This window comes from Pezoporus occidentalis, unplaced genomic scaffold, assembly GCF_034315485.1.
Source record: "Pezoporus occidentalis ecotype Australia unplaced genomic scaffold, CSIRO_AGI_Poc_V1 ctg223, whole genome shotgun sequence".
In the NCBI taxonomy this organism is placed as follows: Eukaryota; Metazoa; Chordata; class Aves; order Psittaciformes; family Psittacidae; genus Pezoporus; species Pezoporus occidentalis.
In genome coordinates, this window is record NW_026914106.1 from 1,621,297 (window position 1) to 1,648,900 (window position 27,604).

At 56.1% G+C, this 27,604-nt stretch overlaps 1 protein-coding gene across 5 annotated transcripts; it reads right to left on the reverse strand.

Moving 5' to 3' along the window:
* Positions 1-1,626: 1,626 nt before the first annotated feature.
* On the reverse strand, positions 1,627-27,604 carry RSPO1 (R-spondin 1). 5 transcript variants are annotated; one of them, XM_062620772.1, is made up of 7 exons: positions 15,511-15,579; positions 15,064-15,385; positions 6,771-6,871; positions 4,690-4,881; positions 3,773-3,922; positions 2,979-3,167; positions 1,627-2,411 (listed from the first exon to the last, which is right to left on the reverse strand). In XM_062620772.1, the coding sequence occupies exons 3-7, from the start codon at positions 6,811-6,813 to the stop codon at positions 2,254-2,256; spliced, it is 732 nt and encodes a 243-aa protein (XP_062476756.1). In that variant the 5' UTR covers positions 6,814-6,871; positions 15,064-15,385; positions 15,511-15,579; the 3' UTR covers positions 1,627-2,253. The 5 variants fall into 5 exon arrangements, with proteins under 5 accessions (XP_062476756.1, XP_062476755.1, XP_062476753.1 ...); XM_062620771.1 differs by lacking the exons at positions 15,064-15,385; positions 15,511-15,579 and adding an exon at positions 27,406-27,604; XM_062620769.1 differs by lacking the exon at positions 15,064-15,385 and having other exon boundaries at positions 15,511-15,551.

Sequence of the window (27,604 nt, forward strand, 5' to 3'; positions counted from 1 at the left end):
AAGGGAAGAAAGAAAAGGCCACAACAGAAAGTAGTTTGTCAGTTTATCTAGAAAACTCTAGAGAGTTCTATAGAACAGGTTGTGTTGATCTGTTACATGCAGTTCAGTTTTGAAATCATTGTGCTAATATTGCCTTGAGATACGGAAGGGAATCCAGTCGGTTAACAGAGCCTCTGTGTATCAAACCTTCCTAATGCACTCTCTCTTTCCCCTAATCCTTGTTGAGAACTGGACAGAGATACTGCAGCAGGAGGGAGGAAGGAGTTGTTTATGAATTAGCAAGCTGAGGTTCATGAAAGGGTTACTGATTATTGCTGCTAAAAAGCGGAAGGGAAAAACGGTTCTGCTTACATGCAACACCCTGGCACAAACAAAATACTCATCTCACAGGCTAGCTGAGGCTGGAGAATCAAGTGAGAGCGGATCTTTCAGCTGGGAGGCTTTCAGGAATCGTTTGAACATGATCCATAAACAACTCGAAAGGATGACTTTGAAGAACCTCTTTCTCTCCCTGCTTGGAATGCTGGTCGTTTATCATTGTGCTGAAATGGAACCCCCTTTAAAAGATATAACGGCTTCTTGTTTACTTAAACACAAAGTGGATGATGGGCTGAAAGGTTCTGCTGCCAGCAGAGCAGTCACGGAGAGCTTGGTACAGCTCCGGAGCAGGAACAACTGTGCAGCTCCCACGTCCTGCACTGAGCCGAGCCAGCCGGGGTGAAGGGGGCAGAGTTCAGGTGTCCTCCGCCGGTGCCGAGTCCTCAGTGCGTGCCATGAACCACCAGCGGAGGTGGTATTCACCAGGTTTAGCTTTGGGGTGAGCTTTTCCCTGCCCATCACCTCACCAGGGGAAGTAGGAGCTTCAGCAGCACGTCACTGATCCACCCCATGCACATCCCCACTCCATCCCTCAGGACCAGAGGGCTTTTGCTGAACTCTAGAGGAATGAAACGGCTGCACACGTTTATATGGAGGAAGCACGTTTTACACCAGAAGGGAAACTGAGCAGGATGCCACCTCGTGCCACTGCTGAGGGTAGAGCTCTCCATGCAGGGAAGCACACGGGTCTCACTACGCCTCCATCCCGCACGGTCCTCATCCCAGTTCCTCGACCCAGTTGCCGGCTCTTGCCGCGCAGGAGCGCTTTGTGCTGAATGCAGGGAATTCCAGCCGTGCAGACCGGGAGCTCCTACCAAACCTAGCAGTGTGCTTCTCTTCTGCAGAGCCCAAACTGTGCTTTCCCCCTCCTGCCTGCCTCCCCTCCCGCTACGTCCCTGCGTGGTGTCCGGACAGAAGGACAAGCGCTGTCCCTAGCCCGAGATGGAGTCCTGCTGCTGTGAGTGGAGGAGCGGAGTCACAGCGCTTCCACAGCCTGTTGTAACCTTTCCTTTTCTCCAGCTGCTGCATGTTAACAGCATCCTTCGGAGGGGGGGGGGGAATTCCTCAGGGGCTCTGTGGAGCACAGCTGGGGTCCTGCGGGCACAGGACGGCTGGTGGGTGGCTGCAGTGCAGCTGGCAACGTAATCTGGGCTTTTCTTAGAGCTTTGGTGAGTTTCCCTTCCACAAGTGGCCTCCATAGGGGCCAAGGCATGAACCACACACTCAGGAAGCTGGTTGTCATTTTGGGGTTTTTGGGTGGTTTCTTTTTTTGTTTGTTTTTAATTGGAAATAACTCTTTTGAAGCAGATTCAGGGCAGATACCACTGACCTCTTACCACAACCGTTTAACATGTATTCCCAATGATAAAGTCATACAGCTTAAAACACAAAAGAAAGTGTGGGGGGAAGAGAAAGAGGCCACTGCCTTTGTGTGAGTCGGGGTCCCAGGCTGGGGAGAGCGGCCACATGGGTCCAGTCTCATCCCTGTGGCTGCAGCCGTGCTGCACTTGGGGCCGTCCACCCGGTCTCGAGTTGAGGCCTTTGGTCATGAAGTCTCTGGGTCCTCTGCTGACTCGTACTCCATCTCTCCTCCCCGCAGCGTGCCTGTGGAGCCATGGGGAGATGAGCATCCCTCCGTGCTTGCTCCCACTCCTCTTCTCAGCAGCGTACCTCCATGGTCCTGGGTGGTGTGGGTGTGTGCAGCCTCCTTATGCATTGTGTATGTGGTTTCTGTTGGGTCTGTGGGTCGGTCGGGGAGTATATGTCTGTCTTTCTGGACATGTGTATGTGTTGTGTAGCAGTGCTCTGGTTCAATAAAGCTTTCATATACATAGCAGCAATGAAGTCTTGCCATCAGGTGACATAAAGGGGCAGCTACTGGGCAGGGCTAGCGGATGTGGTGAGGACCGCAGCCCCTCTCTGTTTGCTCTTCCTCTTCCTGGTGCCAGACTTAGCGTCTTTGGTGTCTTTCCGATTCCTGTTCCCATTCGCATTATCTTGCTTTCCTTGCTCTTCCTTCCTCTTCCTTTTCCCTGCAGCAAAGCAAAGAGGCACCATGAGGCTCTCCAGCAGAACCCAGCTAGCCCATAGCCCACTGCTGCTGCTGGTGGCCAAAAGGTCCTGCTCCTCTCCGCGTGCACGGAGGTGCTTGAGTGCTGCCCTATCTGCCAGTCTGTGCTCTGCACTGTGAGCTGCTGCCTAAACACAAACGGGGAGGAAGGGTCAAATCTGGATTTAGCTTTGTAATTGTCAGTCTCCAGCAGAAGTGTGAACACTTGCACTTCTCCGGGGCTGCATACCAAGCCCCTGAGCTAATGCTGCTGCGTACATCAGAGGAACAGCTTGGCCACAGTGGTGTTAGTCACTGCTCTCAGCACTCAACCCAGCTGCAAATCTTGTCCATCCCATCAGAGAGTGACCAAACCACCATTCATCCCGAAAACACTCAAATTCCTGGGAAAAACACAGACCTAAGCACTCTGGGAGAGGAGGAGATGAGTCCCACCACTGCAGCGCACAGGCATCCAGCTTTGGCTGGAACTGGGTGATCCCAAGGTCCTTTCCAACCCAAACCATTCTATGACTCCATGCGCGCTCACCTTCGGGGCACTGGCTCTTCTGCACCGTGCATCGCCGCACCTCCGTGGTGGCAGGACACAGGGACACGTCTCCGGAGGGAGCCTGCAGAATCCGCCGCGTTCGGTCTTCGTTGCCCTTCTTGAAGCCACAGAGCTTCCTCTTCTTGGAGCAGGGCCCCCAGGGCCCCCACTCACTCATTTCACATTGTGCTGCCAGGTAACAAGAGAGGCCAGTGGTGACTCTCGTTTCCCTGCCCCATCGGCTTCTCCCCCACTTTAGGCTTGGATAGATAGAATCATAGAATAGGTAGGGGTTTTCCAACCCTTAAGATCATCCAGTTCCAACCCCCCTGCCATGGGCAGGGACACCTCACACTGAACCATCTCACCCAAGGCTTCATCCAACCTGGCCTTGAACACCACCAGGGATGGAGCATTCACAGCTTCCTTGGGCAACCCATTCCAGTGCCTCACCACCCTAACAGGAAAAAATTTCCTTCTTATATCCAGTCTAAACTTCCCCTGTTTAAGTTTGAACCCGTTACCCCTTGTCCTGTCACTACAGTCCCTAATGAAGAGTCCCTCCCCAGCATCCCTATAGCCCCCCTTCAGGTACTGGAAGGCTGCTGTGAGGTCTCCACGCAGCCTTCTCTTCTCCAGGCTGAACAGCCCCAGATGTGCATTTCCCCAGCAGGTTCCTAAGTTTTCAAGCACCCCCTTCCTTGCCACTGTCTCTGAGGGGTTTGTTTTATCCCCTAACCCACACTCCATCAGTTCATGCGACTGGACCCAGCAGATGCCCAAGCATCACTTACCAGGACTGCTGCACTCCATGGTGCCGTTGGCAGCAGAGTAGCCTTCGGGGCATGTGACGTAGCATCTCCCTTTGTGCAAATACAAACCTTCCTTACATTTTGTGCAAAAGTTTCGACTGAAACAGGACTCACAGTTCTCAATTTTGCATTCTGTGGGGGAAAAACAACCAACCACAAAGGCATCATGAAGCCTGATGTGAACAAACAGCTCAGGAAGCTCTTGACTGCTAAGCAGAGTTCAGTCCTGGCCCCAAGGGCTCTGCCAGCAGCCATGGCAAGTCTCGGAATGTCCTGCCAGGCCTGGCTGTGTCTTTGCATCCTTCCCTGGTACAGGACAGAGCTACTGTGCTGAGGCTCCCATAGGCAGCAGCAGCTCCTGCCAGATCCAAATCAGGATCAGGGTGGAAAAGGTTTGGGCTGATATTCAGCTTGAGCAACACTCAGCCAGAGTGGGACAGTGCAAAGAATGAAGTCCAGTGCCAACAGCTCCAGCTGAAGCTACAATATGGGCTGCAAAGAAAGGGGGTTAGATGGAAATCTGGCCACGAGGGTGGTTTGCATGAAACTGAAAGGAAGTGATCCTATTTTTCCATGTCCAGCTTCTTTCTGTTGCTCTGGCTGAAAGAGGCAGCCCCAGGCCAAGGATCGTGGTTCAGAACGATGCTTGGCTATGATGAACGGGCAGAGGAGGTGGAAAAGGTAATTGTGCGAGCAGTACCTTAAAAGCAGAAAGCATCTTCCCCTTCTCCCCGTAGAGAAGGAGGGGGTCAGTCTGACAGCATAAATTATGGGGTTATTCCCTGGGTTAATTGGTACCTTCTGCCCTTTGATACAGGCAGAGCATCTCACCTCGCTGGAGGCGGCCCCTCAAAGCAATGCCACCCTCCCACATTGCACCCATTCCCTCCCATACTCACTGATGCACTTGTTCATGTCTGTATTGCGAAGGCCAAAGTATCCCAGGGGACAAGACGGTAGGCAAATCCCAATTTGCCGGATATCATTCCTCTCCAGAAGGATGAAGAGTTTGGGGGAGCATCTCAGGCACCCATTGAACTCGGAGCACAGGTCGCAGCCTCTGGCACAGCCCTGACTCAGCTCGGTGCTAACTGGAAAGGCAAGAGGAGAGGCAGTGATTAGTGCCTGTGTGCATGGCTGGGCTCTGCACGCGTTGGGGTTGACCCCAAAACACCATCAGGAAGGGCAGGGACCGAGGCAGGCCAAGGACCTGATGTGCTCCCAGCACCGCTCCCGATGCCCACAAGCACCAGCATCAAGCACGGGAGCGAGGGTCCCAACAGCAGCAGCAGCAGCACCCAGAAGCAGCCACCAGCTCAAGAGGGTCCCAGCTCTGTCTCCCACCATGCAGACACCCACAAGGGGACGCGTGTCTGGGGGGGACCAGTGCATCCCTGCCATGTCCCCTCTTGGAGCAGGCGGTGCCACCCCGGCTGAGCCATGGGCACGGTGCAGGACAAGCGGGGACCAGAGCCAAGGGGTGCTGGAGCAAAACCATCTGACTAATTCTGTGCTGTGCTTTGAGCCAGGCCACATCCCGAGCTAGATCTCGCTGTGACCCTGCTTATGTTAACTATATCTGGCAGTGCGGGAGATTTCACTGCCCCCAAAATAGAGATGTGTTCTCAGCTCCTAAATCCAGTCCAAGAAAAATACTCAATCCCATGTCTTGAGAGAGTTTTCTGCTTTTAATTATCATATAAAAATGCTGCTTGTTTTGAAACCAATAGCATTCTTTGCAGGCTAGAATGCAGGTTATTTTTATTAGTTTATTATGCAAGCAGTGTCCTTGTTTATAGAAAAGCTGTGGATTTAAAAAGATGTATTCTTTTAAATACCACGTTTATTACCCCTCCAAAGCAAGCGCAGAGCATCACAGCGTTCACATGCCAGACCAAGAGGTAGCAAAACTTTCCTCTCCCCCTCCAGTGACCCGAGACCCCAGCAGCTCCCCTGCTGCCTGTCCCAGCCCCATCGCTGGGTCCTCCCTCAGGCATGGAAAGTGACACAGAAAGCAGAGGGGGTCCCCATCCCGGCGGATCCTCAGTGCAAGGAGGTTTGCTGGGTCTGCTCTGGGATGTCCCCTCGGGATTCTGGGCCCTGGCCCCTACTGTGGAGTGATTCCCAAGGGATGCGGCCCCATTCCTCCTGCAGTGCTGGGCCGCGGAGCCAAGGTCTGCCTCTATGGCAAAGGTATGAACTGGGCCCTCGCTGGAAATTGCACTTTATAGCATTAGGCATGACGTCAAGTTTCCCTTGTTCTCACAGGGCTCAGCAGTCCCAGTTTTAATAGAAAATCATTTTTATATAATCGAATTTCAACCAGTTTTAATGTAAAACAGTTCTACAAGCGAGCTTACGTAAACGAGGGCAAACCCGTGCCGCTGCTCTTGCGCCGACGCAGCCTGGTTGCCCTGCGTGGAGCCCCAGGCTGGGACCAGCCGAGCATCATCCAGCCTGGAGGGGTGCTTAAACCCCCACGCACCTCGGGTTGCACCGGGCCACCCCTTGGCCTGCGTCAGGTCCAATGTGGGGCAGTGGAATGCACATCTCTGAATGGGAGTGGGATTTCGGGCTGCTCCAAGGGCACCCCTGGCTCTCTGCGTTGGTAAACCGCGTTCACCGTGTGCCCGAGGCGCAGAGCACCACGAGAAGAAGTAGGGAAGGAAAGCGTTTCATACATACTTCGTCTTTGCCTCTTGCCCTTCGCCACTTTGCTGCTGCCCGTTAGATCCATGGAGCTTAGAAAAACCACCACCACAAACAGTCCAAGCTGCATAGTAACTCTCCAGCGCTGCAGCCCCTCCGTCGCAGGGTGGTCGGAGGAGCCCGCTCCGCAGCTGGGGATCTCTGTCTGCCGCTGCTAAAACGTCTCGGGCGGGATCAGAGCTGAGAGTCTCTGCGCGAAGCCCGGTGCAGGACCACATCCACAAACCACGCCAGCGCCAGCGAGCTTAGGTAGCAGGTAACATGGCTCTACCTTCATCCCCGTGAGGAGCGCAGGAGCTTGGCTCTAGTCCCATCGGGGGGCTCTGCCAGCGAGCGTTAGCTGCTTGCGGTTTCCAAGTGCGCTCGCAGGGACTGCAAAGGAAGAGGAGAACAGATTAACTCAACAGCCGACATCGTTCCCGGAATGGTTGGGCTCGGCACCGCAGCGGGCAAGCACGGAAGCTGTGGGGTGAACCGGGGGAGCCGCACATAGAGGGTGCAGGCAGACGGTGGCCCCCGGAGTGGGGCGAACCGCCCCCCAACCTCATCCATAAGTCACTGCGTTGCTCAATAACCGAGCGCGCGCCGCAGCGCCCGACGCGGCTTTGCCATCAGCCGACGCTGCGTACGGCTCGAGCTGGAAGTTGTTTAGAAGAGTGCCAGTCCCCCCTCGGCCGCCCCTCCTCGAGGAGCAGATGGCCTCTGCGCGCTGCCAAGCGCACAAGATGTTTCCCATCAAGTGGGCACCTCTGGGGCTGGTCGTCGAGCCGAGCAGAAAGCGAGCTGCAGCCCCAAAGCCGGAGCCGGGGCTGTCTGGGGACAGGGCGGGATCGTCCAGCGAGCTGCCCAAAACAGCGCGCTCCTGCTCGGAGGGAATTTCCAAACCTCCCAGTTCCCATTGCCCCGGAGCGGCAGGGAAGGGTCAGCGCTGCCTGTGCACGGTGAGATGCCCAATTGCTTTGCATGAGAGTCTTGGAGTGCAAAGGGAAGACCAGTGCGGCAGCAAGATGTTGGATGGCAACCAGGGCTGCAGTGGGAGCCACCGTGTGCCCTGTCCTCGCCCTGGAGCATCCAATTCCTTGCTCCTGCTCCAGGGCAGAGGCAGTGCAGGCAGGGCCGGTGCGGAGCAGTGTGATGCTCTGTGGCTGGTGGGAAGGAAGGGCAACCTCTGGGCTGCACCAAGAGCTCTGGCACTGCCAGGCAGAGCCGTGCTCCTCTCTGCAGCTGGCAGAGGGAAGCCCTGCCAATGGCTGCCATTGTGTGGGAATACAGGCGACAACATTCACTCTGTGAACTCAAATGAAACAGAAAATGGGTATAATCCCTTTATAATAACTGCGCAGCCACCGATGCCCCAAACGGCCAACAGTGATGGTGCTGGAACGAGGCCCGGCTGCAGCCTGTCTGTATGACAGACGTGGGCCCTGGGGTTCCAGGCCCTTTCCATGCCCACCATGGGGTGGCCAAAGTTGGTTATGGCCACAGCAGCAAAACACCTGGTGAGAGAGGGCTGCCCGCAGCATCCCGACTCAGCTGCTGAAGGGGGATGTGACCGGGTACCACTGAGCCTTGCAGCAGCACGCGCTTCGATGCCAAGATGTGACCCCGAGCGGGCACCTTGTGGCAGCTTTGGCTCACGTGCACCCCAATGCCTTTGACCTCTTCGTGTCCCTGCAGTGATTGCGGCGCGCTGCTGGCGCAGGAGCACAGCGCTGCCCATGTGCTTGTCCTTACAGCCCCCAGCCCAGCCGCAGGGGTCTCCAATACGTAATGAGTTGCTTGTGTAAGCACGGACTCGTTCTGCACCTCCAGGGCTGTTTGCTGCGAGCTGCTTTATAAACACTGGCAAGTGCTTGAGCTGGGCTGTTGGGAGCGTTGAGCAGAGCGCAGAGGGGATCCCAACCCCAGCCCCGCAGCCTCCCTCCGCACCCTGCTGATGTGCAGGGACCTGGGGTGAAGCAGCCAGGAGAGGAAGGATCTTGCAGATGGATGGCAATGCACAGCATGGCAATGCACAGCGTGGCACAGACAGAGGGGGCCCCATGGGTGCTACCTGGTGTGCGCAGAGCAGCGTCCCTAAATGAGTGCCGAGCGCCAGCAGCTCTGGAGGGAGCACGGTGCTGCCCCTTGCTTTAATTACAGCGGTTACAGGTGAAGCGCAGTCACAACAAGCACAGGCTGAACCTGCCCCGGGTGTTGACACAACACTCACAGTTTGGGCAAAGTCCCCTCGGGGTGGGGACAGCAGCAGGGATATTCGGATGGAGCAAACACAGCCCCGGCCTGCCAAGAGCCAGCGTGGAGCTTGTGCTGCCTCCACAGACCCCGTCTCTCAGGGCTCGCTCAGTGCGAGGGCAGGGAGGTGCCATGGGAAACAAGCACCCACTTTTCCCTCCTTGTTTCCTTGCTTTCTAGCCCAAAGACAGCCGCAGCTGCCCGCTCAGCACAGGAAAGCTCCCTGCATCCTGGATGCTGCCCATTAGCACGATCCCCGTGTTTCAACACTTCCCTGCAAGCACCCAGGGTCTGCAGCGTGCCCACCAGCGGAGGCTGCAGCACAAGGGCCGGGCTTCCAGCTCTTCCCACCCTCACCTCAGGACACAGATTATGCCTCTTTCAGCTATTGCAGCCATCGGTCAAGCTCAGGTTGCTGCAAACAATTTCCAGTCTAAACATGAGCAGGATTTATGCCATTATCCCATCGACAGGAAGGATTTGGGATAACCTGAGTTGCTCTGAATTCATTACTGGAGGGACCTGGCCCCTGCATCCGAGATGACAGTAAGCCTTGTTTGCAGTTCCATCAGGATAAATTGGTCCTTGGGAGCTCCAATGCAAGCCAGAAAATGTAAACCATCCAGATAATTTACCATTAGTCCTCCTACACACAAGGTGAGAAAGACCAACATTATATCCCCAGGATATTCAAGACCTAATCCTCAATAACTAAATTGCTGATATATTGCCTCTTGCTGAAGGTATCAGGCTAGCCATAATGTAAACGGGCTCTCCAAAGCTTTCCTGCGTCTGGGAGAGAAGGACCAGATGCTTGTGTGAGGGCTGGAGGCAGGACCAAGTCTGATTGCAGCAGCAGCAGTAATGAACCCCCAGGAAGTGCCAGGTCTGCTGCCAGCAGCGTCTGGGCATCAGCTCTGAGCACAGGGGGATTGGGGCTTACAGGGCCTGGGGCTGGGTAGAGAACTTGAATTTCACCTTGGCAGTCTATCGAGGGGTATCTTGTATGTCTTGAATAAGCAAGAACAGGTCTCAGAAGTGTCTTTGCCTGCAGGAGCTGGGGTTTCGCAGGGTTTCACCAGGGTTGGTTTGGTGGCAGCAGCATCTCAGCCCCAGGAAAGGCTCCAGGGAGGTTGGTTGTTGTGGTAGCAACCAGCAGATTCCCCAACCTGCCTTTAAGTTTCTATCGAGCTCCTCAAATAATGACAATGGCATTGGATCTGTATCAGAGGTGCAGGGAGGGGAGCGGGAGGAGGAAGAGAAGGAGGAAATGAGAGCAGGCTGCTATGGAGAGGAGGACCACGAGGATGGGGTCTGTGGGGCACATAGTGGTCCTCGCCCCAGGCACAATGAGCCAGCCAGAGCAGGGGGACAAATCCCAGTGGGTACCACAGGAGAGGTAAAGGAGACCATGCAGGGGCAGGAGGGGACCAGCATCAGGACCAGCCATCCCATCCAAGGGTGGTTCAGCTCCCCAGTGCCCACCAAATCCCCTGGCCAGTGTCCAGCAGCAGCAGGATGGGGCGATGCTGGTGCAGGGATCAGGAGGCACAGCTGCCACCGTGAGCCCCTGCACCCTCCACAGTCCAGCCCTGCCCTGGAGAGCATCCGAGCTGCTCCTCCAGCACTGCTGAGCCTCGGAGGTGGGACACAGCCAGCAGGAGAGGAGGCATCTTTCAGACAAGCAGGAGCCCACACACACGCACGTTTATCTCTCTGTGTGCCTTGCCCTCCCTTGGCAAAAGCCTCCGGCAGGCAAAGCTTCCCGAAGAGAAGCTTGCAGCCCCACGTGTGCCTGTGCAGCTCCCCAGCCCAGCGAGGGAGCAGAGCCAGCAGGCTCCCAAGTGCACATCCTCCCTTGTTCCCCAGCACCAGGAGACACGGGTGTCAGGAGCCAGCCTCGGGGGGGTGTGGAGCAGGAGCCTCATCCAGTTGGAGCATCTCCAGTGCTGGCCTCATTGGGCAGCAGCAAGGGAAAGGGGCAAAGAGGTGAGCACTGAGGAGTGGCTCCTCGGCACAAAACCCCACCGGGCCAGGGCTGCACAGGAGCTGCAAGCTGGGATGCCGAAGGACCAGCAGTACCAAGCCCACACCTCATTCAGCCCTGTGGCACTGTTAGTCCTATTTCCAGGCACACGAAGATGGAGGCAATGCTTGTGCTTCCCCAACACAATGTCTCTGCACTGCCTGCATGGTCCTGCCTGCTCTGAGTGACCCCCATACCTGCAGCTCCCTGTCTGCTCTGCACTGGGAGGAAGGCAGTGCAGAACCACAGGGAGCAGGGTTGGGAATTCTCTTTGGGAAAGTCTCCCCTTCCTGCTATCATTCCAAGCAGTGTTTCATAGAATCATAGAAACAACCAGGTTGGAGAACACCTTTAAGATGACCGAGTCCAACCTTTACCCCTAAACCCTGTCACTGAGGACTTGTCCCTGCTGTCAAGGCACAGACAACGCTGTAGGAGCATGTGAAACCCTGCGTGAAAGCAGGTCCCATGCACGCACGGCTCGGTCATCGCGCCTGCCACAGGGTGTCTCACGCTCCTCCAGCCGGCAAGCATCTCTGCACATGCACAGGCAGAGCCACTTTGTTCTGCTTAATCCTTGAAGCAATAAAAGCAGGCTGCATTAAGTCACATTTCCGAAGCAGAAGGTCTTCATTTGAGCCCCTCCCCGAGCGCCAAGTTCTGCAGGATCCCCAACCCATCAACTGCGCTGAGAGAAATGAAATCATAAAAGCCAATCTGGCAGCAGAGTTCTCCGCAGCATTGTTGAGGTCTGACTCCTTCCACCAGCTTCTGCGCTGCATTCCCCGGATCTGCGGAGCCGTGCTGAGAGCTGCTAATGGGGAATACACTGAGGAGAGGCTCCTGCCCCTGGCCACCCCTCTGTCTCAGCCTGGAGCATGGAGATGCTCCAGGGTTCTGCTATAGGAGCACCCCTGCTCCTTGCTCCGCTCCTTGCGCAGTGCCTGGCACAGTAGCTGCTCCGAGTAATGCTGTGATTAAGAGTGCCACAGGCCTCTCTCCGGGAGCGCTTGTGCTCCAGCATTGTAAAACATCAGGAAATCTTTTACTGGGGGATTTCCATTACCCTCTTGCTGGAGCAGAGAGGCTGCGTGCTGGGCTGCAGGAGAAGGAAGCAGCGAAGCCCCGGAGCAGGCGCTGGAGTCATCCCGGCAGGAACAGCTCCAGTGCCACAGAGCTGCTTGGGGATTTAGGCGCAGTCACTGATAAAGCAAGCCTATTCCTATGAGGTGCAACGTGAGGCAGGTTTAAGCCTCCACAGTTCAATAGCCCACTTACCAAATGCCAACCAGGGACAAATCGTACTAAACCGGCAGGAGCCAAAGCGAATTTCAGACCAGGAACTGCAAACCGGTCCATTTCAGAGCATCACCCAAAACCTTGCTCTTCTACCAAAAGGGCTCCTCACCAACCCTAAAAGCCCTATTGCCATGCAGGGGTGTGCTCAGCAGAGGTGCAGAGTACAGCCCCAACTCCTGGAAACCCTGAGTGTGCCAGCAGGAGGGTCTGATGCAGCACAGCCGGGGCTGCTGAGGCTCTCATCCCATTGGAGTGTGCACACATTCGGCTCAATACCCAATTCCCCCCTTTTTCCAGTATAAACGAAGGGCTTACAGCAGCCTTCCACATCTCTAAACGCAGCCTTTCTGAAAGCAGTTCCCAGGGCTTACAGGAGTAGCCTCAAGCTGCTGTGCTAAGCCCCTTCTCCGGGCAAAACCAGAGACCAAGACCCTAAACAGCCCCCGGGGCCTTCTGCTTGGCCATGTGCAAAGGAAGCATCTGCCAAGTGTGAGCTTCCTGCAGGGATTCCCGGTGAACGTCACTGGGAAACCTGAGCCCCACAGAGCCAGGAGCACTGATTTCAGCAGCAGGAGCAAACCCAAGTGGGACAAATAACCGGGAGGCTCAGCTTTGGGCATGGGGCAGGGCAGGACCAGCTGGAACAAGCACAAGCTCTGCCTCTTTAAGAGGTAACAGCATCCAGGTCAGAGGGAGCAAGCTCTGAGCTCTGGCATCACTCAGGGTGGTTTGCCATGAAGCCCATCCTACAGCTGGTCCACAGCACCTGGCTGCAACCCCAAAGGATCATCCTCAGAGGCAGGTTGTGATAGGTACGGCTGGAAGGCTGGGTATGTGTTCATAGAACCATAGCATCCCAGCTTGGTTTAGGTTGGAAGGGACCTTAAAGCTCCTCCAGCTCCAACCCCTGCCACGGGCAGGGACCCCTTCCACTGGAGCAGCTTGCTCCAAGCCCCTGTGTCCAACCTGGCCTTGAACACTGCCAGGGATGGGGCAGCCACAGCTTCTCTGGGCACCCTGTGCCAGCGCCTCAGCACCCTCACAGGGAAGAGCTTCTGCCTCAGAGCTCATCTCAGTCTCCCTTCGGGCAGGTTAAAGCCATTCCCTACAGGCCCTTGTCCAAAGCCCCTCTCCAGGTTTCTTGTAGGCCCCCTTTAGCTATTGGAAGGCTGTTGTAAGGTCTCCTCTGAGCCTTCTCCAGGCTCACCCAGCCCAGCTCTCTCAGCCTGGCTCCAGAGCAGAGCTGCTCCAGCCCTTGGAGCATCTCCATGGCCTCCTCTGAACTCACTCAAGCAGCTCCACATCCCTCTTGTGCTGGGAGCCCCAGAGCTGAACTCAGGACTACAGAGGGGGCAGTGTCAGGCAAAGACAGCACTTCCCTCCCCGAGCAGAGGACAGGTTGTGCTCAGACAGCCCTGGGGAAGGTGTCTCTGCCTTCCATCCCCTGCCTCTCTTGCCTGCATGGTCCCCACTATGCTCAAAGCCCAGGGATGACCTGACCCCAGTTCCCTGCAGCCTCACAGCCCCATAGAGCAGATGCCAGCTCAAATGAACCTCGGGTGATAGCAATGTGAGGTTTATGCTCTGCCTTTGCCTGTGCTCAGGGGGTCACATCCGTGCCCCTGCACCCTGAGCTCGCTCCCTGCTGTGTCCCTCAGGGTGGTGCTGCTGCTCTCGCAGCGGCTGCGGAGCTGATCCAGCTGAAAGGAGCCTTTTTTCCAGGGTGGTTTCCAGGCCCGCTGGGAATTCTGCCCTGCTCCCACCCAAACCCACGGCCCTGGCCCTGCAGTGGGGATCGGGTGCACCATGGAAGTCCATGGATGGACTTTGAACAAAGTCATTCCCGTTGGAGAACGCTCCAGGCTGATGTTTCAGGGGATTCCTGTGGGATCTCAGCATAAACCTGGCCACCACAGCAGCGCTGTAAGCGCTGCCCCTGGTTCAGAGACCTCCAGGTAACAAGGGTTTTTGCACTGGAACCCACCAAGCCCCATTCATTCAGGAGCGTGAAGGCTCCAGGCCTGCCATGGTGAGCAGCGTTTGCTTTGGCTGGTATTGCCCTGTTTTAATGCCTTTTACTGGAAGACACCCCTCCAAACCCAAAGCACATCACCTGAGCACCCCTCATCCATCCCCAGGACCATTCAAGGAAACACCTACAAGAAACCCCATCAGTGCAGGGGTGCCCATTCCCCAGCTGCCTGCACCCACGTCTCGCAGCACCCTGGCTCAGAGGATCAAGAGGACAGAGGCTGAAACATCACCTTGTCAGGGAGCCGCATCCCCGCCTGGCTGCGGGAGCACACCGCGGGCTGCCCCGATCCCTCGCTAACCCACCGGCTCAGCAGCCCAGCACCGAGATCCAGCAGCGCATCAAGGTGGGGTGTTAACGCACAGCTCTCACCATTACCGGGATCACTGTTAAACCCTTTCCTTCCCCACTGATCCCGCAGGGAGTCCGTACTTACCCCGCGCTCTCCGGGTGCCCGCCGTGCCCCCATGGGTGCCGTCCTCTGCGGGGTGCAGCCGCAGGGATGCTGAGCCTGCTCAACCGCCCCGTCCCCTCATTGCTCAGCTGCGGGCGCGCTCCCGTCTCTCTGGCAGCCAGCGGGGAAGCAGGCAGGGCACTGCCGCCCCTGCGCTGCGCTCGGCGGGACCCTGGGGCTGATCCAGGTCCAGCAGCGAGCTCCAGCGAACGGATCAATGGTGCCCCCAGCTCCCCGTGCCCCCTTCCCCGCTCCGGGGAGGCAGAACAGCGGGCAGGGGCCAGCGTGCAGCAGCCCAGCCTCCCGCAAAGCCCCCCGCACACCTTGGGAAGGGGCGGGGGAGACGGGGATCGCGACAGATCGCGCTGTGATTCCTCACAGCTCTCATTGTCTGGACTCATTACCCACATTGCACAAGGCAAACCCGCAAGTCGGATGCTGACAAGGCTGGCGCTCCTCATTAGCAGCCCGCATTGCAAAAGCTTCATCTAAACAAGCCCGCATTCGGAAACCCTTACCTCTGACTTGTCACTCCCTCATCCCTGCTGAAAAGGCTCTACGGGTGCCTCAGGTTTAAACCACTACAAGCCCAACTACAAAAATCCTCGGCTCCTCCAGATAAAGTTACACGCACGTTTCTGTCAAAAACAATGAGGAATCGATGCATGGCGAGTTCATGGAGCGGTCTGGTGCGTTTGGGGCCGGGGCTTTGGTTCACTTGCTTTCCTAAAGCAGGTTTCTAACAGCTTCGCAGAGGAACAAACCCTTCAGTGATGTGCAGGTTTTCAGCTCGTAAAGATCGCCCAGGCTAGTTCCTACTCCATCAGCCCACGCTGCTCCCTGCGTATGCAAAGCAGAAAGTATGTGATCATATCAGAGCGATTTGCACATTAATAAATCCTGGTCTCAATGCCGTAGACTCCATCCCCATCCACCGGGTAGGGGCTTTTTATTATTATTATTACCAGAGTATCCAGCTTTGTAAAGGCATCTAGTGCAAACTCCTGCATGAGGGAATTCCACCCCACTAGTACCACCTCCTAAGACAATATCCAGCCAAAATATTGTGACTGTTGCAAAACCCGGACTGGAGCTCCACAAAGGACCTTCCAGTGTTGCTTGCAGAGCCAACAGGGTCTCGGTGAATTACTGCAGAATGACACACCATCTAGTTGCCTTTGTAGTCTGCTTTATTTATGACACTTAATTCCAAGTTATTACTAACATTTCAGTGGTAACTGGCACATGAAGTCATCGGCTGTCACAACTGCATCTGTTAATAAACATGTCAAATATTAAAAGCAGCTTATTATCCTCTGGAGCGGGGAAAGCACTAAGGCAAAGGGCTTCAAAGCCTGGATATTTTTCCATCTCTGGCTCTGCAGCAGGAGGAAACGCTCACGCTCAGGAAAGCAGCGTGACTGCGGTGGGGCTGGCCTGGGATACCTGCCCCTCGTCACACCTGAGCAGCACGGGAGCTTTCCTCCTGCTGCTGCTGTCAGCTGCCTTTCCCTTCTCCGATGGGATGTGGGATGGACCCCAGCTTCACGTGGGTGCATAGGGGAACACAGGAGTAGCCCCAGTGTGCTGCTCCCCCATAGAGGAGGCAGAAGGGCCCCAGCCACTGGGGAGCTGGGGGGAGATGAAGGCCCCCATCCCTTCTCATGCCCCCTGCACTGCAGGCTCAGGCAGGGAGCTGGTGCTCCTGGGACACGTGCCATGGGACACATGGAGCCGTGCTGGACCTTGTCCCACTGTCTCTCTGCACAAGCCATTAATAGGAATTGGTGTCTGCCCACTTCTCAAGTGGCTGCAGCACCGTGTGGGTCCCTCTGCGTGACTGACTGACCCTCATCCCTGGCTCTTGTGGGGCCGATGCAATGCCCATGGCCATGGGGCTCTGACAATGCAGCTCTGGTACCCTGATGGGTGCATGGCTGGGTGGCAAGCTGCTGGCCAGCCTCTGGGCATGCTGTCAGTGTCCTGGGGATGGGGTTTGCTTCCCTTCAGCTCCCCCAAGAACCCAGATAGCACAAGCAGGTTGTATGTTCCTGATCTGCAGCGTCAGGGCTCACTCCCACCCAAGAGATGCAGTGAGAGGGGTGCCACATCCTCCCTTCCTTACCATTTCAGAGCATCCTCCTCAGTACATGAGGATGTTGTATGCCTTCTCCCTGCTTTGCTGAGCTACCCGTGCTCTTGGCCTCTGCAGCTGGCGAGGAGGCTGCTGCTTCTTCATGTTCACTTTCCCTCTCTTGGGAATCTCAGGCAGTAAGCTTGCCCTTCTCTAACACTTCCCTTGCCCCATTGCCTCTGGCTTTCTCTTGTGGAAGGTAATCCTCAGGCTTTCAAAGGGATGCTTCAAAGTCAGTGCCAGCATCTTCTAAACCCTCTACATGGCGTCTATTTGTCCATAACCATGTGGTTTACGTAAAGCCCAAACCAGTGCCCGGCAATGGGCAGGAAGCAGGGAGCTGCAGAGGGAGATGCACTGAAAGCATCATCTTTACCTTCCCCCCCTTTGTGTGTCAACGTCTCCAAGCACTGAACACGTTCCACTCTTTATTTTAGGTGTAAGATCCGCTCGAGCAGATGCCATAATTCTTCTGCAATGAGTAAAATTCTGTCTTGGTTTCCAAGTATTCCTAGGGACAGCCCAGGACAACGCGCTGATGGGTGAGACACCCATGCCAAGCAGGGTGACTCACTCTGCACTGCTTACTAAAGTCTTGAAGCAACGAGGAGCAGCAGTATCTGCACTTGGTCCTCCCCAAGCTCACAGGGCTCCTAGCTGGACTCCAGAGGGCACAGGCTCTTTAAAGGGCTGTGCTGGGTCCTGAATCCCACTGTGGGTCCCATGCTGGAGAGATGGGGCAGGTCCCCTTTGATTTCTGCTGCCCACAGGTCCCTGCTAAGGTCTCTGAGCATCCCCAGCAGAGCGCTCTGTGAGCTGGCAGCCCTGAGGAAGAGGAGAGCAAGGGTGTGGGACCTGGCATAGAACAGCCCCCCGGATACACAGGTTTGGAGGATCTCCTGGGTCTGTGTTATTCACACCCTTGGAATCACCTCTGCTTACACAGCGCTTGCATGGGAGCAGGTATCAACACAAAGATGCAAAATAACCCAGAACAGGCAAGAAGGAGAATTCACCCTTCCAGCTTCCCCTTTGCGTTGTGCTTGTGTTAACACACGTGTGTATGGAGGGTTTATTCACCCGGAAGTTTCTTTGGCACCTCGCTAAAGGTCCCTGCTTTCCTGCTTGCAAATGATATCTTCTGAGGTCGTTGCTCTCTCACAGGAGCATTGGGGAATGTGTTTTGAACACTGGGCAGATGCTGAGCAGTCACTGTGGCAAATCTCCATTTTAAAGACCTTTTTCTCTTTCGATTTGGAGCTTTTTCACTTTCTAGTCTAGGGTATTCTGAAGTCCCGTCGAATGAGGCTCTGGGACAGCATCACTGTGTTGGCTGTAAGAGTGAAACCCCTAATGAGCCAAAGACCTTGTGTTTGACACTTGCCTTGAACAGCCAAACCTTTTCCTTCCTCCTCTCTCTCAGAGCACTGCAGCTCCAGTTGACGGCTGTAGATCAAGTTTCCGTCTGGAGCAAATGTTTATAACTGAGCAATAAACCCTAAAGACAGAGCTTTAAAATGGGAATGCTGACAAACCCAGCCGGAAGAGCAGGGCTACTGGACACGTCAATAATTAGTGCAGAGAGAAGCGTATCTGACTGCAGGCAAGGGCGCTTGCCAGCTCCCTGGTGTTGGAAGGTATCATTGCAGAGGACAGTAAATCACACTAAATCCTGCCTTAACACCCTCCACAATAAAAGCAGCACCAAGTCCCACATTTCTTCCCCTTCTGGCAGGCAGCTCATTTACCCGTTTGGTTTGCTTTAGCTAATGGCTGTTAAGGCTGATCCTAAATTAATCCTAAACAGGTTGTTTCCCTCTTGTACAAAAGAATGTGGAATTCCACATTGGAGCAGGGTAGAAAAGCCAAGCGGCTCCAGATTGGGAGCAGAGCTGCTGGCTTGGGAGGTTTTCCTTCTGCCCACAGAAGTGCTCACTGAGCAGGTACCCGGCAGCCTGGGCTCCTCCAGCCATGCTGTGGTGGCAGTGCCAGCGCCCGGTGTGGTACCCAGGGAGCATCGTCCACAGCCATCATCCTGCATGGGGGAAAGGGGTGGGCAAAGGCTGCCTGAATTCACCACTTTTGGCCACATTAGGTGGAAAAGCAAGCAGCAGGTCTAATCCTGCACTACAGGTATCCGGTCACCCACTGTGGGTGACTCTGCCTGTTCAGCACCAGCCTTTCCCTGGCTGGCTCTGTGTCCTGTTCTGCACAAAGCCAAAGGGAGCAGAGGAGGACCCCCGACATCCCCCAACCCCACCATTCGAGCACATGGTTCCCCTCCCCATTAAAAACCTGCTGGTTTTTGCTCTGAGTTCCTCCCTCTCCATCTCCTGCCCTGCATCCTCCTCTGCTTCAATCAGCCAAGGAAAAGGCCTCTCCTCCATGGAAAGCCCACCCTGCCCAGGGACCACGGGGACTTCCAGGCTGGGACTGAGCTGCCAGGAGCTGCATCCCTCAGCCTGTATGGATGCAGGCAGTGGGGTTGCATCCAGCAGCTCCTGCCCTGAGCACCACAGCTTCTGTCAGACCCAGGGCTCCTGACGTTAACCCTGTGTGCAGAGGCAGGTACCAGTGCCTACAAGTTCTCAGCTGGCACAGAGGGTGCATTACTCATCCCCGGTGCCTCATCAGCCTGTGATAATATCTCAGTATAAGCAAAAAGCAAGCGAGACGCTCGCCGAGAAAGCAGAAGGAAAGCAAGAACATCCTGAAGTTGTCTCTGACGCTCCCCTGCTCCCCTGCACCCTGCTTTCACACAGAAGGCTTATCTCCTGCAGCATGATTGATAGCCTGGGCAACAGCATCCCAACACCTGCGGTCCTGGCTCCCCAGCAATGCAGTTATCCCAAGCGCCGAGCTTGCTGCACAAACAAGTGCTCTGGTTGCAAAGACAACTATCGAGTTCCTGAGGCAGGCTGCACAAGCAGTGCTGGGGGGTCAGGCACGGGGGCACGCAGGATCATGCCTTCCATGGGGAGACAAGAGGAACGGGAGTGATCCTGATAGGATCACCCGGGCATGCCTCTTCTCCTTATGCAGAGCAAGCAAGCCTGGGTTTTCACAGGGCGACGCTGCTTCCTAGCCTTGCTCCGGCAGTGGCCGTGCTGGGATGCGCGTGTCCCTCCAGGAATAGCCCTGGGGAGGTCACCCCGACTTTGGTGCTGAGCCAGGGAAATGCTGTGAAATGAAGGCAGAGCGAGATCCACGCACCCCATGTGTCATGGGCAGCCTGCCTGCACCCCCCGTGCTGCCCAAGGCAGGTCAGGAGGGGTCTGGCAGGACCTGCTCCCTTTGTGCTCCCGAGGAACAGGGCAGGGAGGGAGCTCCCATGTGTGTCCCAGGGAGCTGCCCTGCTCTTCAAGATCTCCTTCGCTGCCTGCCGGGTTTCCTGACACTGCACCCCATGCAGGCTTGGACATTCTGCCTCTTTGCAAGGAGCGATGCTATGCGCATGTTGGGAAATGCTCCTTTCTCATTCGCTCCCAAGGCCCTTTTTCCCCTGTTGTTTGAGGAATGCTGTTTGAATTAGCTCCACGGATTGCAAACAGACCCCGTTGTTTTCCTTTCCCAATGCAGGGAGGCTTCTGTTCTCTTTGGCCTGCTGGATTAACCGGGGGGCCTTACACGCTGACCCCTCTGCAGCTCAGGGAAGCTAATTTAATCCCAATATTGTTACAGATCACAGCAGGACGAATCTCACGGATTCCTTGAGGCAAACGAGCTCCGAGCTCCGGCAGGGACAGCAGCACACGGTGCTTGCAGAGGCAGGAGCTGCTACAGCTTTTCCTATGCAGTTGCCTTTACACAAGTTCGGATGCTGGGGAGGAGGGCAGCGGTGATGGGGCAGTGAGGGCACCCTGGGTACCAGCATCCCACCTGCATCCCGCAGCATCCGCTGGCACGCAGAGGGGTGTGGGGCCACTCTGGTCCTGGCGTCTCCCCCTTATTTCTTTCTCCTCATTATTTCTCTATGGTACCTGGTCCTGGGGCTGGGTTTTTGAGCCCCAGATGGGGCTGCCACGCTCTAAGTACCAAACGCAGGGCAGGCTGGGGCTCCCTCCGCACTGCCTGTACCTGGCCCCGCACATGGTGCTGTGCCACTGCCTTGTGCACTGCCCTGCTCATTGCCCCATGCACGGCCCCAGGCATCACCCTCTATTTCCCTGCCGTGTAGAACACAACAGGCAGGCGGGTTTGCAAACACCTTTCTCTGCTCCCCTCCCTGCACACGAACCAGAACCCTCTGAGGTCAATCGCAGCAAAGCTACTGGTGAACACAGACACATCTGCCTGCAGCCTTTTCTGTCTCACAATGAGTCCCGTGGAAGCGGTCTGTGATGTGATGCTGAGGCTGGAAAAAGGCATCCAGCACCTTCTCATGGGGCAATCAATAGCAGCATCACTTGCACTTCCTTGGGATCTGCCTCCTCCTCCTGCGAGCAATGCCTCAGCTCTCCCTGCCCTTGCTCTCACAACCCCATCTGAGATGCATCCCTCTCCCCAGGATGAAGCTGCTCAATGAACCCAGCTGAATCCCAGCCGCATCACACAGTGCTAATCCATTTCCAAAGCACATCACGCTTCTCACTCAGGCTGAAGCTCTATGGGCTATGAGGGGACAGCCAGCCTGGTCTCCTGGCTACAGCCAATGGAGGTGTCCAGCCCCTGGGAGCAGAGCAGGGCAGGGAGTGCAGGAGCCATTGGGATTCATGGGGGAGCCCTCCCTCTCCCAGCATCACTCTGAAGGCTTTGATGTTTGGGAAAAGTGAATTGCTTTGGGACACAATTGAATGGAGTTTGAATGATGACAAACCACAGGTGTGGGGTTTCCAGCGTTTCTTGTAGCTCTGTCCAAAGCTGGAAGGGGAAGAGGCCATTGGCACAGCCAAGGGGGCACAAAACAGCTTAAGCAGAAGAGGTGGCTCTGTGCACAGCTTGTCCCTCTCCGAGCCTCCTCCCTTCTGCCTCAGCAGCAGCAGAGCAGGACCTGGTGCTGCCGTGGGGCAGGGCCGGCCCTGCTTCCCTGGGAGCGTGGGGCAATGCCTGGGGAGCAGGGATGGGGCACCCAAGGGAGCCGCAGCTTAAAGAGCCGGTGGCAGGAGGCTGGGCACAAGGGCAGGAGCTGGGCATGGGGGCCCCTGCTCTTCTCGGCCACGGGAAGCTCTTGGGAACATTCCTGCTGGATGACATTTCCCAAGGCATTGAGAAAAGGAGGGGGGGAAAAGGCACTTTTTTTATTTAATTTCCCCCCCCCCCAATATAAATTCTTGCAACATTAAAAACCCCACACAATAGCTGCAAGCCCTGAAACGGCTGGGGGTCAAAAAGCTGCAGCTTGACATGGAAATGGCACTACCATCCCCACCAAGAGGGTCGAACCCCAGATGTGAGGCATCGTGTGTGACAAAGCCCCAGCGGCGGGACACGCAGGAAGCTTGTAATCACTGTGGGCTCCCATCGCTGCATGGGGATGCAGGGGGGTCCTGAGTGCCCCCCATCAGCCAGAGCAGAGATCCAGGCTGGCTCTGAGAGCAGCAAGGAAAGGGTGGGTGAGCCCCTGGTTCAGCTCCTTGCTGCCCATCTGTGCCCCTGCAGAGAGCAGGAGGGACCCTCAGATGGTTTTGGGGCCCTGGGGTGATTTGGGATCCCCATAGATATGAGCTGGGTGTTCCTGTGGACCCACAAAGGGCTGCAGCACTGATGGTGGTGATCTGGGTTGCACTGAAGCAGCACCAAAGGGTGAAGATGGAGTGTCCCCATGTCCCCGTAGAGAACCCATGTACCCCGCACTGCTCAGCCCAGGCTCATGCAAGCAGACAGGGATCCCACTGTACTGAAAGCAGCCTAGCTAAATCAGCTGAAAACACACGTGGAGGGGCTCCTTGAGCAGCCAAAGCTGCGTTCTGTGACATTTGTAGTACACTACAATGATTTTAATGACAATTTAAGAGCATCTCCTGTGGCACAACCCGACTTCTGCTGCACTGCAGCTTCACAGAGGTCTCCAGCGGAGCCAAGAGCTTTGCTGGTGTCAATGGGATACGTCTACGTATTGTGTTTTAAACTGTATAATTAATTGAAGGCAGCGCTCTGCAAGGAGCTAATTCTGCCGAGGGATCTGGGGGATTGTGCAGACATGGAGAGGAACAAGGCAGCTCTTCCCTCCTGCTTTTCCTGCCTGGTTTTCCCCCTTTCTTTTGGTTTTGGGGAGTGTTCATCACGCAGGGCCTCGAGGTGAGGCTGGCCCAGCCTGCACCCCGCATCACCCCGTCCTGAGGCACGTACCGCACACACCCCATGCCCTTTAAATGTCTGTGTCTGCATGGGAAGCATTTGTACATATCCTAAACACGTTCAGGATGACAGCGTGAAGATGAGGACGGGTTGAGCCTGGCTTGGAAAGGTGGCAGAGCGGAAAACAACAATCCCAGGCGAAAGGCAAGGATGCTCCGCTGGAGCACCGCGATGCCGAAGCCTGTTGTGGGGCTCTCAAGTGCGTGAAGCATGTATGGGAAGCGCAGTGCCTTGCATCCTTGTTCCCTGAGGCAGAGCTTAGGTTATGCTGGACACAGCTGCCTGTGGCCAGCCACTTCCAGATGCAGCTCCAGCAGATACGTGTTGGATGCAGTTTCTTGGAGACGCCTTTTCATTTACAAAAGAGGGGGGAGAAGAATAATGCTCCAGTGACCATAATGCCTGCAAGAGAGCTATCCCAGCCATGACGGCCCCTTGTTGTGCCTTGGAAGCTGTGGGGTTCCATTTCCAATTAAGTTTTTCATATGGTAGCATTCAGATGGGAGACGAGGCTACTTTTGTCTAAGGCAGAACATTACTTTCACTGCGCCCGGCCCAGGAATGAGTTCTCCACTATTAAAATGTAATTTAATTTATCTCTGTGGACTTTGTGATGACTGGGATTTGTTCTAAGGAGACCTTTAAAGGAGAACTTTTGCATTATTAAATCTATGTGTGAGGAAGTTGAGTTCTGGCATCCTCTGATAACCAAGCTTCTTTTCTCTCCTCCACTATATCCATCATGATAAAAAACCCTGCCAAAGCCCTAACTCAAGCCATGCTTCTGGCTTATTGTGAAACGAATCAGGGAGAAGAAAAAAACAGAAAAGAAACCCACAAGATGCTCTCGTCCAGTATTCTTTTTAATCAAAGTTTCAAGGATATTGATGGTTTGCCTCATAAGGTAAACATTTGCAGCACAGTTGCTTTCCCAGGGTTAAAGCAGAGACAAGTGGCTAGCTCAGACTGCAGCTGATTTGCTCTGACAGACTCCAGTCAGCTTCAGAATGAGTTCTCTTGAAAATCACAGGCTCTTTGCACACAGAGCCGTGGGCTCGGACCTTCCCACGAGGAGCTGCAGGATGAGCCCAATGGATGCTCAGCTTCTGCAGCTCCCCAGGGCACTGCTACCCACAGAGGACGGGGTGCCCTGCATGGGGAACCCTCATCCCTTTGCTGCTGCCTCATCATGGGAAGATGCTGCCTTGTCTTTGCAAAGGACAAACCCAGCTCTGTGCCTGTCCAGCAGCACATCACAGTATCACAGTGGCACAGTACCACATCCCTGGGAGCAGGGGGACAATTGGCACTACCAGGTCCCTGTTCAACCTCTGCCATCTGGGATGACGTGGGGCAGGGTCCCCTTGTGCCACAGAGCTGGTCCCTTGGCTACATGCTCCCCCCTCCCCAACCCCTGCCATTCCCTGGTACAGCCCGAGAAGCGATGGATGGGGCAGCTCTTGTGCCAGATGCACTTTGGGGTCAGCCTGCGCTGTCCCATCAGAGCAGGACTTTGGCAAAGAGGTGATGAACATTTTGGGGTGCTCCATAGCCTTTCCGATGGCACCATTTGTGCCGCCATCCCATGGCACCACTCGTAGCTAACCCCAAACTGAGCTGCGGCGGCACTGGTTGGGATTAGGGAGCAATAGGATGCAGGGTAGCTGGGATCATCCTGGAGCGAGCCAGCCGGTCCGTGGGGACACTGGTGTCTCTTTGAGCAGCCAGTGGCTAACAGCAGCATCCTGCTTGTCTGCCTCCTCCGAACTGCATGCAGCAGCCCGGGGCACAGCTCTCAGGGCTGTGTTTATTCTCCCCTGACATCTGGCTTGCTGAAGATGCCCCTGTGCAGCCTTTCCCCTTGGCACACCCAGGATTAGCGGACACTGCTTCCAGCCCCATGTTCACTACCTGCTAACCACTGGGAAAGATGTGGGGTTTGATGCCAACCAGCACCTATCTATGCACCAACCCCTGGCTCCAGTGAAATCTCAGCACCCTGAGATCCAAGTCCTCCCTGTTCTCCTGAACCTCCCTTAAGTGGGGCAGCTCTCCCTGTTCCTAGTGCTCTACCTGTGCTCTATGGAGCCTGCTGTTCACCGAGCCGGCACACTGGGGCTCAACAGAGGAGACAGCACAACTTGGTTCAAGACTCACAGCGCTACCGTGCTCTCTGTTAAAACCATGTGCCGTGGATGGGCTTTCCTGCACACAAAGAGGAAGCTACCTCTGTTTTAGAGTCTAATTTCATTGCTTCCCCAGTGCATTAGCTCATGGACCGGAGCCACGGCAAACCGTGCCGTGGAAAGAGCTCCCTTCCTTAAGAGCATCTCCAGGGCATAACAACGGCTCCGAAGGCAGGAGAGAGCCAAGATGATTTCACCACCGAGGCTGGCATCGCCCCCAGGACTCAGCGCGGCGCTCAGCACCTTGCTGGCACAGCTCTGCCTGCCCACCCAGCAGGTCCCCGTGCTGGCGCAGGAGCACGACGTGCCTGTGCAGTGCCGGCTGCCGGCTGCAGAAGGCTGCTGCTCTGCTTTGCGTATAAGTCAAAACCTGCGAGCTACTGGTTACAGACACTCGCTGCTTCAGCCGGCTGAAGCGGGAGAAGGGAGGTTGCTGCCAGATCCCAGCTGGTCTCTGCTGCGGGAGCTGATGGAGGATTAGCCCAGCAGCGTGTCTTTACAAATTGTCGGTTCCCGGAGTGCACAAAACAAAAGCTGCGAGCGCTGAGAGCCTCAGCGCAGCGGCAAAGGCAAAAGCAAAAGCAAACGCTTCGGGAACCTGACGGTGCTTTCCACCCCGACACAGACGCACAGACCCAGGCTCCCTGCGGTCCCTGCACAGCGCTGCCTGTCCCATGGCGGCTCAGGCTCAGCAGATGCAGCGCTGAGGCTCGGAGCAGATCCCTCCTTCCTGCAGCCCCACAGCTGCCGGCTGAGGCTGGTCCCCACAGACCACAGAGGGTTTGCAAAGCAGCCCTGGGTCTCTCCTAGCACATCCTGGCACAAGGAAGCGTCTGCCCTGGAGCGTGGGGGGCTGCTGGAGTCGCTTCTGTCCCCCACACAACCTGAACCTTCCCTGCAAAGCATCAGCCCCGGGGGCTTGGGCTGGACCAATGCCCTTGAGAAGAGCCCACAGGCAGGCCCAGAACTGCACTGACCAAGAACAACGCTGGGGGAAGCTGCCACAACCCAGTTTCTACAGCCCTCCCAGCCCAGCATCGTGTCCTGCCCCTGATGGGGAGGGAGAGGCAGGGCTGTGCCTGCTGCACAAGCTCATAGCAGGGCTGCCTGTCCCCACTGCCATCCCCTGACACCGCGGCACATCCTGCTCCCTGTCCCAGCTCCTTGCCGGGTGATGCTGGGAGGTTGTGGCATGTGCCAGGTCCAAGCCAGCTCCATCCCTGTGCCTGGTACTCTCCCTGTGCCTTTCCTTCAGCCATCCCCCTTTAAACCTGTGCCCTAATGCACGATTGCAGTTGTGCTGTTGGAAAGCAAATGCATGCCAGGCTGCAGCAAGGCATGGGCAGAGGTGTGATGCCTTCTGCCTGCTGCTCGCTGCCCATTCCCTGCTCTGGCTGCCCATCCCCTCCTGCCCCATTCCCTGCTCCCACTGCCCAGTCCTTGCTGCCCATTCCCTGCTGCTGCTGCCCACTGCCTGCTGCTGAGGCCTCCCCTTGCCCTGCTGTCGGTGGTGCCAGAGCTGGAAGCTCTCGCTACTTGTTTCACGGGAACTTCCAACATTTCAGGAATTGTTTTCATTCTGGTTTGGAATGAAGACAAATATTCCAGAAATTTCCTGGATAACATAAAGTTTAAAATATCCTCCCCACTAAAATAGCAGCAGGAGGCTATCTCGGCTCTCGCATTATGTCACACCATGCCAGCTCATGGGACGCTGCGCACGGATGACTTGTCATGGGATGTAAACAGACATACAAACAGCATCAACAAGAGAGGGGAAAGGAGACGCTGAAATGAGAAATTCCCTAAAACTATTCCCTTCCCCCCCCCCCCCCCCCCTTGTGCAAATTAATTCTCCATGGGAAATTGCTTGGATTTTACAAAAGAGCAAAGCTGGCCAAAGCAGCTCTTCTGTTCTCCGGAGAAGGAGGAACACCCCGACGGCACTCCCCGCCAGCCCCATCCCGCGCACAGGCGGGCTGGACGTGGGATGTCCCTGTGCCCCCTGCTCCTTGGCTGCTCTCAACCCCTTTTCTTGTTCCTCGCAAGCCAAGAGCAGGCAAGCTCCGCGCTCCGGGCCCCCGCTGTCTGCCGGCAGAGGTAACCCCGACACGGATGAAGCCGGGCGCTGGGGTTAACGGCGCCAAGCGGCGGCTCCGCTGGGAGCGGAGGAGGAGGATGCTTGGTCCCCGCTCTGCCCAGCGCCGGCCGCAGAGGGGCCGCGGCTGGGGGACGGCGCTTACCTTGGCTCAGCTCTACCCGGCCGGGGCTGGTTCCTGCCCTCCCTGTGCCCGGTGCATCGCCCGCCTCAACACCGACGCCGCTGCCCCTCTCCGGGGCTCTGCGCCGGGCCGACCTCCGGGCGCCGGCTGGCACCCATCCCCTTGTGTGCCCCGTGCCTCTCCAGAAAGGCACTGCTGGGAAGGAGCGCCGAGGCTCATG

Coding starts and splice junctions, on each gene's coding strand:
- RSPO1 (XM_062620769.1), bottom strand. CDS start 15,536: ATGCCTTTACAAAGCTGGATACTCTG. Junction 4,882..6,770: donor CGCTCCTCACGGGGATGAAG/GTAGAGCCATGT, acceptor TTGCCTTTCCAG/TTAGCACCGAGCTGAGTCAG. Junction 3,168..3,772: donor CATGGAGTGCAGCAGTCCTG/GTAAGTGATGCT, acceptor GTTACCTGGCAG/CACAATGTGAAATGAGTGAG.